Source organism: Maylandia zebra, linkage group LG15 (genome assembly GCF_041146795.1).
Source record: "Maylandia zebra isolate NMK-2024a linkage group LG15, Mzebra_GT3a, whole genome shotgun sequence".
Lineage (NCBI taxonomy): Eukaryota > Metazoa > Chordata > Actinopteri > Cichliformes > Cichlidae > Maylandia > Maylandia zebra.
Window position 1 is genome coordinate 19160747 of NC_135181.1, and position 13383 is coordinate 19174129.

The 13383-nt window shown below is 37.8% G+C and overlaps 1 protein-coding gene across 1 annotated transcript in view; it reads right to left on the reverse strand.

Moving 5' to 3' along the window:
* Positions 1 to 13383, reverse strand: part of scara5 (scavenger receptor class A, member 5 (putative)) — a 110847-nt gene that overhangs the window by 39782 nt on the left and 57682 nt on the right. Inside the window, exons 8-9 of the mRNA XM_004550625.4 lie at positions 8391 to 8471; positions 2639 to 2746 (exon numbers count right to left, since the gene is read on the reverse strand). Coding sequence (XP_004550682.1) covers positions 2639 to 2746; positions 8391 to 8471 — 189 coding nt within the window. The remainder of the gene's footprint in view (positions 1 to 2638; positions 2747 to 8390; positions 8472 to 13383) is intronic.

Consider the following 13383-nt stretch of genomic DNA (forward strand, 5'->3'; position numbering starts at 1 on the left):
TGGAGTTCCCCCACTCCTGCCTTAAGGAGTAACAACAGCATTATGTGCCCTTTCCCTAGCATCCTCTTCATATGGCCTACTTCATTATAAATTTGATTTAAAGAACTGAAGGTAGATCTCCTCGATTGCCATCGAGCATATCCATTATCTGTATCACTATTGTGTTGCATTGTGGTATAATTCAAGCTGATGAAGTGTCCGGTGCTTTCAAACTCGAATTTTCTACCAGGAATTAGTCCTAACAATGGGGTCTATTAGGAGACCCCACACTATGACCCTTCTGCCACCAGATATTTGGTTTTTGTCTCATTTTATCTTATTCTCCTGGTGCTTTAGCATCTTTCTTCTAGTAAACACAATAAAAACAGTCTTTTACATTTGTATAAAATGAGCATGAAAAGGCACATTATTTTACACTATGTAAAAATGCCTAAAAAAGGGAGAGTTGAGTCATAACAGCTAAGTGCAGGAGACAACAGGTCCAAGATTTCAAGAGCTACCGGCCAACATTTGGACTGTGGGACTTAACACTGGACAATTCAGCCAAACCCCGATCTGATTGGCAACAGCTGTCGGCTAAAGACACATTACACGCATACATACACAGTGACATGTCCACACAAGAAACTCTTAGACTGCAGTGCCTTATCATATTAGTCACGGCTATGATTAATTCAGAGCTGTGTTTATCTCAGTGTGTGTTTGTTATTATTGGCGCTGTCCAGCCCCCGATGGGGTTTATGTAGATTTAGAGAGATGATGAGAGAGTATAAAGACAGCAAATAAGAAATAACAACATAATGGACACTATCCAAGCTTAAAGATGGCATTTATCCTTGTTCTCACATTGTGGAAAACATGTAAAAACATTTACAGAGTGGAATGGAAAACTACTGGTAAATTCCCCACACTGTATATAGTGATATACTGAGTTGTCAGACAGTATTAGTTCTTCATTATGGATTTTGCCACATATAAAATATGATCCTATTATAATGATAAAGGTGTGTGTGTTCTATTCAAAAGTACCTTTAAATATGTTATTCAGGTTTCTGTGTCAGAATGTGGTTGAAATTTGTTTAAGTGCATGCTTCTTGGATCTTAATTTCCATGGTAGATTTGGAGGGGTTGTGTCATGACAACATGATGGATGGGGGCAGTAAGAAAAACTGGCTGGATTAGTGCATACTGGAAAATGAGTACGTACACACGCATCAACAAGTTTTCCTCTCTTTTTCTGACAGTTGTTCCATTGGAGCTAATAATATAGAAATATTGTTGCTTTCCAGCTGTTTAGTTGATAATCACGGTTTCTGGTAACATCCAATAATTTCTTGCATTTCATTGAATGGAAAACCTATTAGATAAGTAGAGACAGGTGTTTTGCTTGAATAAATGGGAGAGTATAAGCGAATATAGCTCCCATGGCTAAAGACAAAAAGCAAACAGTAGCACCTGTTGGTGATGTAAGAAGTGTTGTGTTCCTGATAAATCCTGGTACGGAACTTTTTCAGTGACATAAAGGTCAACAAGTCATGGAGTCATCTGAGGACTGAGTCTTTCAGTAGGCAAGTGTTGTTAAGATTAATTTGTGATTTATACAAGACTACAGGGAGAAAAAGGACATCCGTACTGATGAGCTGCTGTGTGAGAGTATGACTAACTTATTTTAATGTGGCTACTGCTGTTGCTCCACAAACACACAACTGCCTACATAGTTTTAAAGCAAAGATTACACTCTATGTTGTTGTAATGAAAAAAAATTCTTTCTCTCTGCACAAGAGCGAACAGATTAACCAGAGAGCAAGAAGCAGAAATAACCTGCTAAGCCCACAATTTTTACTGTATAGGAATAATTTTACAATAAAATTGAAGGAAAATGTATCTTCTTCCAAACAATGTCTTTTTAAAAGCAGACACCTTATGCTGGTTGATCTGTACACATTTGACTAAGAGTGCCATTTAGCTGTTCTTGCATTAACTACTTCTTTTGACTCGCTTTAAAAAAAAAAAAGGAACAAAAATAAACACAGATCTGCAGAGAAGATTTTCAGGATGCTCAGGGTTTTTAAACCCGGTTGATATGATTCAGATTTTAAAAGCTGTTTTGAGAGAGCAGTGCCAAGCCAGTTTCAAAGTAAGTGACAAAGAAAGTAGAAAGTGGTAACTTGTGCTTTTTGTAAGTGCTGCTTCACACACAACAATGAAAAGTGATGAGGTATGGTGGATTTGAATGTCACCATCTAATTGTTTGATTTGAATCTCTCTCTCTGATTTGTTGATACTTGCCTAGATTTCTTTCTGTGTCATGCTTGGAATGACCTTTTCCACACATTCACCTTTTTGCTGTACTTGAACACATACACGGGGGCATCAGGTGCCACTCGATACTTTGATACGTAGATTGAATTAGTCAGTGATATCAATATATTGACCTTCTGACTGGTATATGACCCTCACCGTTACCTGCGAAGGGACGGCAACCTTCTAGCAGCTCTGTATTGTATGCTCTTGCTTTTCCAGTACTTGGCTTTCTCATATTTGCATGCATAAATATCAGTGAACTCATAAGACCAGGCCAAGTTAATTAGTATTAAACTCCAAACTATTAGTATCACGACTCGCACCACAAATGTACCTTTAGGCCCGGCAGGTCCAACGTCTCCTCTTTCTCCCGGCATGCCATCAACCCCACCAGACCCTTTCATTCCCCGAGGGCCCTGGTTGCCTTTTTCTCCGGTAAATCCTGAAACACAAACAGACAATCATGAAAAAAAAACAAAAAAACAAAACCTGCCTGTATTTTGCAACTGCCATTCTAAAAAGGCCAGAGACCCCACTCATATGGACTATTTTGTACACTTTCTTCTGTTACTGGCAGCCAGAATGGAGCTACTGAGTCAACAGACAGGCAAATTTGATGACACACTGATTCTTCAGCTTGCAGATCTGTACTGCAATTCATGTGGAAAAAGAAAAGATGTGGAAGAATGGATGAGGATGAAAAGAATTGTATCGCCTGAGTGTCAACACTAACTGAACCAGACTGGAACATACTTGATCTAATCATGGTTTTCATTAGCTGTAATGTGGATCCATGGTGTAAATAAACAATTACTGAATTTCTGTTAGGGTCCAGTCATCAGGTCTCCCAGTCCTATCTATGTCATTCCAACACAGCAAACAAACTCTATATTATTCTTTAAAGTGTATTAAGGTTTTGGAAGTCCTGTTAATATTAGTCCTGCTCATGTTCCACCATCTGGAATACACGAAAAACATCTTTTGTTTTGCTCCTAAAACATATCCACTCCATACCCTGTGGCATACAATGAGAACATTTGTTTAGAGTAAGCACAGTGAAATGTCTCAAAATTAGTGTGGTAATGAGTTACTGATTACGCCGCTGAGGTGAGAGAAATCTTTTTAAAATGTCGCTGTGTTCTGACACGCTCTGATTACACTGTTGTGACTGTTCAGAAATAAGAATAAAATAATTAGGCATTAGAGCCAGAAACGCAAAATAAACCGATGATGGATGAGGCCATATAACTCAGTTCAACTCAAAAACCCACTGGGAAAATGCTATCTATCATAATTGGGATCCAGGGCAGAAATGTTCTTTTTGTTCTGCAGGCGAGTCCAACTGGACTGCTCCACATGTCAAGCGTCCTGCTGGATGTGATGACACATTCCTTTGGCTTCGGTGCAAGTGGAGCAACAGAACTCCATGTAGCACAATATAAACACAATGTGTAGATCTAGGTTATTAGAATTGATTATTCTTTTTAGAACTGGAAACAACAGTCAACATAAAATAAACAGATAACATAAACTAACATTGCTAAGGTCATTAGTTTGAACAATAGGCAAAAAAAAAAAAAAAAAATTTGAAGAATAGGCAGTGTTGGGAAGGTTACTTTACTCAATGAGAGTAACGTATTCTGAATACTTTGGATTACTTAATATATTATCAAGCTTTTTACAACTACATGAATGTACTATTGCTGTGTGATTTATTACTATTACTGAATGATATTCGCCATACCAATACCAAATAGATTTTTAAATCTTAATATAAATGAGTAACAGTAGGGTGGACATTAGTTAAGGCTGCACGTTTTGCAGCGATCTCCTATAGAAAACTATTTTGCGCATATATAAAACAGGTCCGGGGCTCGGAACCGTAGTAAAGGGACCTCTGGCTAATAAGTCGGGTTTGTGTCGGTTCGTAGCCGAAAATTAGCTTTACTTTGTTGTCTGGGTCAACTTTGCTAGCGAGAGACAGAGAGAGGCGTTGAAAGACTGCTCCAACGGAACTTATTGTTTCGGAGGAAAACACGAACACGGTGTACAGTCGAGTCTTAATAGCTTACTTACAACTGGGCTCGTCAGGCAGTCTTCTTGGCTGCAGTGGTTATTATTATATTTACATGCTTCCAGCTCCCGTTTCGGCTCGATGACAGCTCGTACTTTTCGACTCTCCCTTTTCTCCCTCCTCGCGCTCACAGACACATAGCGGGTATGGCAGTCCATTCTCCCTGCAACACGGACTACACTGCCCATGAGGCTACATTCTTTAGGGCTATGCCTGTAACACTCTGCCTATTGCCTTCATATTAAGTAATCTTTGTGAATAATTTTTAAAAATATTTTTTCACGTATTTTTAATACATTTACAGTTAGAAAGTACTGCATCTGACTGAAGAAGCGAAAGTATTTATCAGAATTAACATTCTCTTAGTGGAAGAACAGCCTCAGAATTGGACCTGTAAGCTTGTGTGGTTGACTTTCTTCTTGGTAAACACAGTAAAAGAAAAGCAGAACTGAACCAAGATTCAAGGTTATGGGAAGCTTCAGTTTACAAGACACCAAGTTCCTGTAAAGAGCTAATGTGTGTAATGGGATTCATAAAGACTTGACATCAGATTGTGTCACATGCATAAAAAATATTTATTTTCATAGTATGGAGGGAGAAAATGTGTGTTTCAGGAGTGTTTGGTGAAATAGATGATTAAAATTCCCCGTTTTCACCACCAGAAGTGCTACACAGCAATGATTTTATGTATAGGCCACTGGTTTGTCTATTTTCTCAAGATGATCTCTAGTTTTTCAGGATTGTGTGTGTGCTACAGTAGTAATCATAAAGTATGAATCAGAAATTGTTCAAAATAAATTTTAAGCTGTAAGTTGACTTAAGTTTACTGTACATATTTTGTTTTTGATAATAATGTTTGTGAATAAAACTCCCGCTATTCATTTTTATTCTTAAAACTAATTTGAGATAATGGCAGGTTTAGGATATACTGAAAGTATTTATTTCACACGGATAACATATTAAATGTTTCGCTTGAGTAAATCTAAAATTTTAAGAAAAAAACGTCACTTTCCATTTGATGGCAGTAACATGTAAGGAAGTGGTATAAAAAAAACCCAGCACATTTTCTTAGCTTAAACATTTGATTTGTTTTCTGTTGTTAATAACATAGAGGTTTATGTCACTTGCAAACCATTCTTTTTGGGAACTAGAATAATCCATATACCACTCCATCTGTTGAAATACAAAACTGTCATTCATGACAGTTAAACTGTAGTTTTTGTTTTGTGCTTTATTACTGCTAACATTAACAAACGCATGAAGGAAGGAAGTAACGTGTCAGCAAAACTCACACAGCAGGAGGCAGAAAATGTATTCAGTAGATTTGTTAGACCTCAGGGATGCAAAGAGCCCGCTTCGGTAAGAAACACTGCATGTTGTTAACTGTCCTCTTTTAATTGGTGAAGATGTTCCCACACTGTTTTGGTCTGTTCAGGTTGGATTTTCATAGTCTTTTGTAAGTTTCTTTATGTTTGTATTTATTTAAAAAAAAAAAAGGATATGCATGTTAACAAGCACTTAAAGTCATCATGCACATATGTCAGATTTAGCCACACAAGCTAATTTTCCTCTATAGTCTGACAGGCTGATACAATATTAGATTAATCAACAAAACCAAACATTGAGAAGCATGTGAACATAAATAAAAGACAAAAACACATACTCCTATAACAGATTAAATTGTGTAAAATTGTATGTAGCAGGATAGTAGTAGCGTAGTATATTTTCTCAGTTGACCAGTTTCCATATTCAGTGAAAACCACCTGCAGACTGTATCGCTAAGCTCTCATCCTCTCTTTGTGTCTTTGGACTATTAAATCTGAATTAATATGTTTTTCCATTTTATGCTGTACATCGTATTATGATTGCTTAGACTTATTTGGTGTGGTCTGGTATGACCTGCAGGAATTCTTGGTTGTTAGAAATGTTAAGAATTTAAGGAAAATAGCTTTAATTGAGTCAAACAAAAACAGCTGAACCCAAACGGACTTACTGCTACTAACTGTTTTGATTAAAAACCATCTCCCCTCTAAAAAGCCCTTTTTCACTGAAGTTAACATTGGGGGTTTCATTTTTCTGTCTTTGCTTTGGTCTTGCAGAGGGTTTGGTTCCATTCACTTTGCTAGATTCTTACAAATGTTAGGCCTTTGTAAACACTCACGTTAGCAATTCTTTTTTTTTTTTTTCATTTTTTCCTGGAACTATGGGCTGAGATGGGAGGGGGGTCTCCTTTCAACAGGAAGATAATGCTTCTTGGAAATGTTCATTTTCAGCCAGGGAATGTGGATGGATGATGACAGGAGACAACCTGAGGGGTGATGATTCAAGAGGTACCAGGCTGAAAGGGGGACCCAGAACATCTGGAATCATGATGTTATTGTTTGTATCACACCATATCAATGAAAAATAGCCATGTCATGTTTTGGAGCTGCTCACTGTGAATGCATGATGGTTTAAGCTGTATTTTTGGGGGAATTACCTGCAAGACTAAGACAGATGACACGTCTCACTGGCCCTGTGTAAAAATAAATCCCCACCCAAAGTCTGCACTTTGTTTTCTTAAGCAGCTTTATATGACCTTTAATTCTTTCCCCTCATAGTGTTATGAATACAACTGCATGTAACATAACCAGAGGGAGCTTAAAAACAGAAAGTGTCTAATTTTTCATCTTTCGTGTCACTCAAACATAAATCCTGGTATTCCAAAAAAGTCTTGTATCTCTTAAATTTGAGATATTCACATATATAGTTTAGCAATATTTTATAGATCATATGGAATTTTTTTTGTGGAACCTTCACGCCAAGACCCTTCCTTACCCTCCTTTCTTTTTTGTGTTCAGATAATTTGCACGCGTCTTCCAAAGCTGGGAAACTACATCAACTCCCACAAGTTAAGCAGATCAGGATGAAGGTTTGAAGTATTAAATCCATCTATTTTTTACATTTCTATACCTTCTACTTGAAGGAAGATTAATCTAGATAAAATACAGATAAGGACTAGATAAGTTTATTTTAACTAGATAAAAATAAACTTCAACATATCTTCATGAGGGAACAGTTTTTTTTTTATCTGCTTTTGTTCACAGGCATGTTTAAATGTTTTTCAACATCCTGAAATCACCACATTCTGAGTTGCTATTTTAAATGCTTAAACAGTTCAAAATGAATATACAATATGTGCTTTTAGAGAGAGTTTATCAATCTGACTCAGGTTAGAAACTTCTTATGTGGAGAAAAGCTGGTCAAGACAAAAGGATATAAAAAACAATGTAGGAAAATCACCAAACGGCCAGAGTAATAAAACATTAGAATCAAGTTGTTTGGATGCCTGCTCAATCATCCAGGTAAGGAAATCCCAAAAAAGTGGATTCTGTTCATCTGGATGTGTTTTCAATTGACTTTTTCAGTTTGACTTCTTCAGTCTCCTGAAGAAGTCAAACTTTTCTCCCACTGAAAACACTACATCCAAATAAACAAAATCAACTTTCTGGAATTACGGAATCAAGTTATTTAATCGTCATGGGATTTGTGACACCTTTTACAGACTAATTTTCTATTCATCCATCCATCCATTCGCTTCCGCTTATCCTTTTCAGGGTCGCGGGGGGCGCTGGAGCCTATCCCAGCTGTCATAGGGCGAAAGGCGGGGTACACCCTGGACAGGCCGCCAGTCTGTCGCAGGACTAACACACAGGGACAGACAACCATTCACACCTAGTGGCAATTTGGGTTATCCAATTAACCTATCCCCACAAGCTGCATGTCTTTGGACGGTGGGAGGAAGCCGGAGTACCCGGAGAGAACCCACACAAACACGGGGAGAACATGCAAACTCCACACAGAAAGACCCCGGCCTGATGGTGGAATTGAACTCAGGACCTTCTTGCTGTGCGGCAACAGTGCTAACCACCGTGCCACTGTGCTGCCCAACTAATCTGCTAATTTTCTATTGGAGCAGTAATTGAAAACTTCACTATGAAATGTTTCTCAATAAATGGCTGGTCATACTCACCTCTCAAGCCAGTCAAACCAGGAACCCCAGGGGGGCCCAATTCTCCAGTGTCCCCTTTCTCTCCCTTAGGCCCTGGAGGTCCTGTATAAAGAAGAAAAAAAAAATTGTAATAAATAACTTGAATGCTGCAAGACAACTTGTCTTCAATAGGAGGCATACTTCTTTAAAGCTTTTCTCTCTTTTTTAAAATGTAAAATTAAGTAATATGTTGACAAAGAGACAAATCATCAGTTTGTTAGTGATTTTATGTTTATGTTATTATGCAAACAAAGATAATCCCATTTAAAACAGAACTGTTTTGTAATGATGTTGAGCCAGAAACATAGATTTAAGTAATATAAATAATGCTTTTCATGTTGTGTCTACATGTGATGTTTCTGTTGCTTTACTAAAAGATATAACAGAACTTTAAATGAAAATAAGTCACCTGTTATCTTGAGGTCTGAAAAAGGCTACAAATAACTTTTTTATTGATGACCTGCTGAGGAAATATCTTTTCTTGGAGATTAAATAAGAGCTTTTTGATTTATAGAAAGTGCATTAGGGTTAATTATACATTAAAAGTATGCTTTATGGTGCCTTCATTATTATTATCTAGCATGTTGGATGAGGAACATGTAGATTATCCCTTGAGAAGTTAATACATGGAACCAGACCTTTAATGCAGGCAGATAATAACTTTATTCATGTCACAAAACTATATTTATATTTATTACAGAGCCTATCACACACAAAAAGTGACATATCTGGCAAATGAAGGCCAAAGTGGGTCTTACAACTGGGCTAGGGCTTCGGTCCAAGCATTTGTTATACTTGGACGACTCCAGAGACTGAGTGAGAAAAGTCAAATAAAGAGAGAAGGAGAGCGAGAGGAGAGATATGGCTACAATGAAAACCACATGTTAAACAATGTGGACCAGAACTTGGCTTGTGGGAAAGCTGAGAAATCTGAGGACCTGTTAGTGTCCTGTGGTTCTGATCCTTCATGACTCTAATTTGCAGATTTCTGATTTAAAGAATAGGTATAAGCTGCAAAAACACGGTCAAAAAATCCTCAACTAGTGGGTTGAGGATTTTGTATTTTTGTCTCCCAATTATGACAAATTGCTATATAAAATAAAATACAACAATTAAAACAGTATAAATGGATAAAACTAAATAAAAGCAAGCCTTCACAAGTTACTCTTACGATCTGTGGACACCGTCGATACCTTTAAAAAGAAGTTTAGGTCCAATGAGAGAGAGTTCCACAACCTGGGAGTCACAATCACAAACCTGCATTCTGTTTTTTGTCCTTAACCTGGACCTTTGTACAAGCAACAAGCACTGAATAACCTAGTAGTTACTTATAGATGTAGTAGATCACTAATATAGGGACAGATCTGAATGTGATCCTCGAAATCTTAAACTGAATCCTAAACTTTAACATAAAGAGGTCAGAATCAGTGTCACATGGAAACTTTTGGTGCACCTGATGAGAAGACTTGCAGCAGCATTCTGTACTATTTGTAAGTGATCCAGGGATGATTTTTGCAGGCATAGGAATAATGAATCACAATAATAAGGGCATGATGAAATAAAAGTATGTGTAATCAGAATATACTTAATACTGCCAATGTTCTGCAGATGATAAAAACACATTTATATAATACAGCCAACATTCTTATCAAAACTCAATGCCTGATCAAAAGTAACACCCAAATTTCTCACAGTCAGGAGAACTGAACATGAAATGCGTCCAAAATTCTCAATAAGTGTGGAAATGAAGTTGTCAGGGGCACAGATAAGAACCTTCGTTCTTATGTTAGTATTTAAAGACAGATGTTTGGCTTCCATCCTGTTCTTTATAACATGGATGCAGTCCTGAGGACAGAAAATTTGGCTACATTCTGGGGTTTAAATTAAATGTACAACTATTATCTGTGTAACAATGAGATGCCTTCAGAGGTATTCAGGATGTGTCCAAGTGGACGCATATACAAAGCAAACAAGACAGACCTCAGAACCGTACCTTGGGGCACACCACAAAGTAAAGTTACAAGAGTGGAAACAAAATTAGAAGAAACAACTGAAAAGCTCTTGATATACTCGAATATATTAAGAGCTTAAGTCTCTTAATTAGAATATCATTATCAGCTGTGCCAAAAGCAGCAAAGTCAAACGTGGCCAAAAGAGTCGACTTTATGGCTTTTTAATTGTGAAAATTGCCAAGAAGGACATGTATTTTGAACTTCCATCTCAAGAGAGTCTGAATTTCCTTCTGAATGTGAAATGTAAATGTTTTTAAAAAGTACTTAAACCTCTTAATAGGTTATTAGGGAATAGTTTAATTGGACGGGTGCACTTTAGATTGAACTGGACTGTGTGCAGCCTCTGAACCAAAATGAGTTTGACACCATTAAATTAGTTGTAAAACTGACATAAATTAAATTGGCTTGATTACAGTTGATAAAAATACATCAGGCATTTTAAAGTCATGACAGGCAGATGACCAAATGATGAATTGGAATGATGAAAAATTGGCTAACTGATCTGTAACAAAAACTATATTTAAATGCAGTAGTTGTTAAATTAGGCAAAGGACTGAATCTACCAAGTGTACATAAATATTTTAGAAAGTGATGTGTCAGAAAAGGTTTCCATTAAAGCCTTTGTGCACACGTCCTGAGCTGGATTTGCCATAAATAATACCCTGTTCACTCAGTCAGTAATTCCTTAGCAATTTTCTTTAATCCCACAATTTTTCTTTGGACCCACACACACATGTATTTTTTTTTTTCAAAATACTGACAACCCAACGCTTACTTCAGCTTTAGGCAACCAGAGTACAGTCCTTTAAAAAAAAAAAAAACAAAAAAAACAAACTACAACCTTATTGCTTCCATTGGAGTTACTGAAGGTAAGAAGCAGCATGCTGACTTTGCAATGTTCAGAGAAACTGCTAAAACCTCAGAAGCTACGTCTCAGACACTATAAGCCACAGTTACCATGTTAAATGTTAAAGTTCATGACAGTAAAATTAAGTAAAATTAAGGCGGATTTGGAAGTGTTACCAGAACAAACTCAAAGTGAAGATCCACTATGCCTAGCACACAGCCTATAAGCACATAGTTCATGTCAGCATGGTGGTGGAGAGGGGAAGATTTGGGCTTGTTGTGCAACCACATGACCAGGACCTGGATACAGTCATTGAGTCAATCTTGAACTCCTCTACATGCCAAAGAATTCCAGAGTAAAATGTGAGTCCAACTGTCCGACACCAGCAACAGGACAATGATCGCCAACAAAATGACTGAAAGAGGAAAAGGATCAAGTTGTTGCAATGGCCCACAGTCCAGATCTCCACTCTGAAAATAGGGATAGCAGGACCTTCAGAGAGCTTTGCATAAACTGATGCTGCAATGGCAATGAACTAAAGCAATCTTAAAAAGATGTTATAAACGATTATTTCACTGTATAGTCTTGTGAAAACTTTGTTTTTCACATGACTGAGACAGTTTTGCCTTTCTAGGTTGGGTTAAGTTTAGGTTTATTACATATGATGGCCCAGACCTTATAGGGATAGAAAGATTTGCGGCTAGTAAGCAATAAATCAATACATTTGAAAGGAAGTACATCTGAGCAGGACATGCTGCTCATGTCTGAATCCCCATCACATCCACTCATAGTAACAAAAATGCACTGACACCAGCCAAAAGGCTTTTGGCTTTTAAGCCTAATCTTTTGAGAAGACATTTTACTCTGGTGGTCTGTAAAAGTTTGTTTAAGCAGAGTTTCACATTAATAATCTTCTGGCTCTCGAAGACACTAGTCAGCTGACAGGGTTTCAACAATAACAAGCCCAGTGGCCCCTCCTGGATCAGCCTGAAAACATCTGACAGCTCGGTCCAAGAATGCAATTCCAGTGAAGAGTTCAGGCGCCTCCGTCCAATATCCAGTCTTGTTACAAATCTGAAGTGTGGCCCAACAGCTCGTTTTGTTTTGTCTACACATGTGCAGTCCAGAAAAAAGATCATCTAATTTACCACAATAACAAATGACACAAGGCATCACCTGTGTTGATGTTAGTTGAGAATGCTTTGCTTCTTTTATTGATTTGCTTTCCTTCTTTTATTGATATTTATTTTTATTTTTTTCCTTTTATTTTTTTATCTTTCTTCCATATGAGCTTACCTGCGATAGCTTCTGGACACTGGACACTTATAGATCATTAGGACTAAAGTGTTCTTAACAGTTCTTAACGTGTGTCTGTGGCCTACACACAGCTGAAGCCTGATTACAGCGTCTGGGCACCGAACAGCCTCAATAGCCTGGAAAGGTGCTAACCGCTAGGCTAACTAGCAACAAGATGCCTTCCCTCTCCACAGATGACTACCACAGCCTCCTGCAGAAGATTGCAGTACTGGAGACAAAAATTCATCGCTTAGAAGTAAACGTGGAGGTAAATGGACTGTGTGGAAATGAAACAACCTTGCCTTTGATTCAAAACAATGGTGATGAGCAAGCTAGTACACAGCTAAGGAGCACAGATAACATGACCAAGAAAGTAGACTGTGCATTATAATAAATCCTCAAGCGATGATCCCCCCTTGGACTGTCTTGGTGCAAAACCAAGACATAAATCATGTCTCCTGGAAGGGGGAGGACGTATCACAAGCAGGGCACAGCGAGCTGAAATCTCTGAAACTGACTGGCTTTCACTTCCTACGAGACAGAGAAGCTCTTCTACCCCTGTATACGAGAGGAAACAGGACTGGACAACCGTGAATAGGAAGGTTAACAACAAACCTCCAAAACAACTGAATGTCAAACTGCAGAACAGATTTGCTCCACTATCAAAGGACCCTGGATCTATATCGGACAACCATCCATCTAAAAGTAGCGAAGTAAGGTCTGAAAATCTGTTGAAAAGTGAAAGGCCACAGGGAAAGCTAAAGGCTAGGCCTGAAACTCTGATTGTGGGTGACTCTGCCATAAAGGATGTAAAGGATCT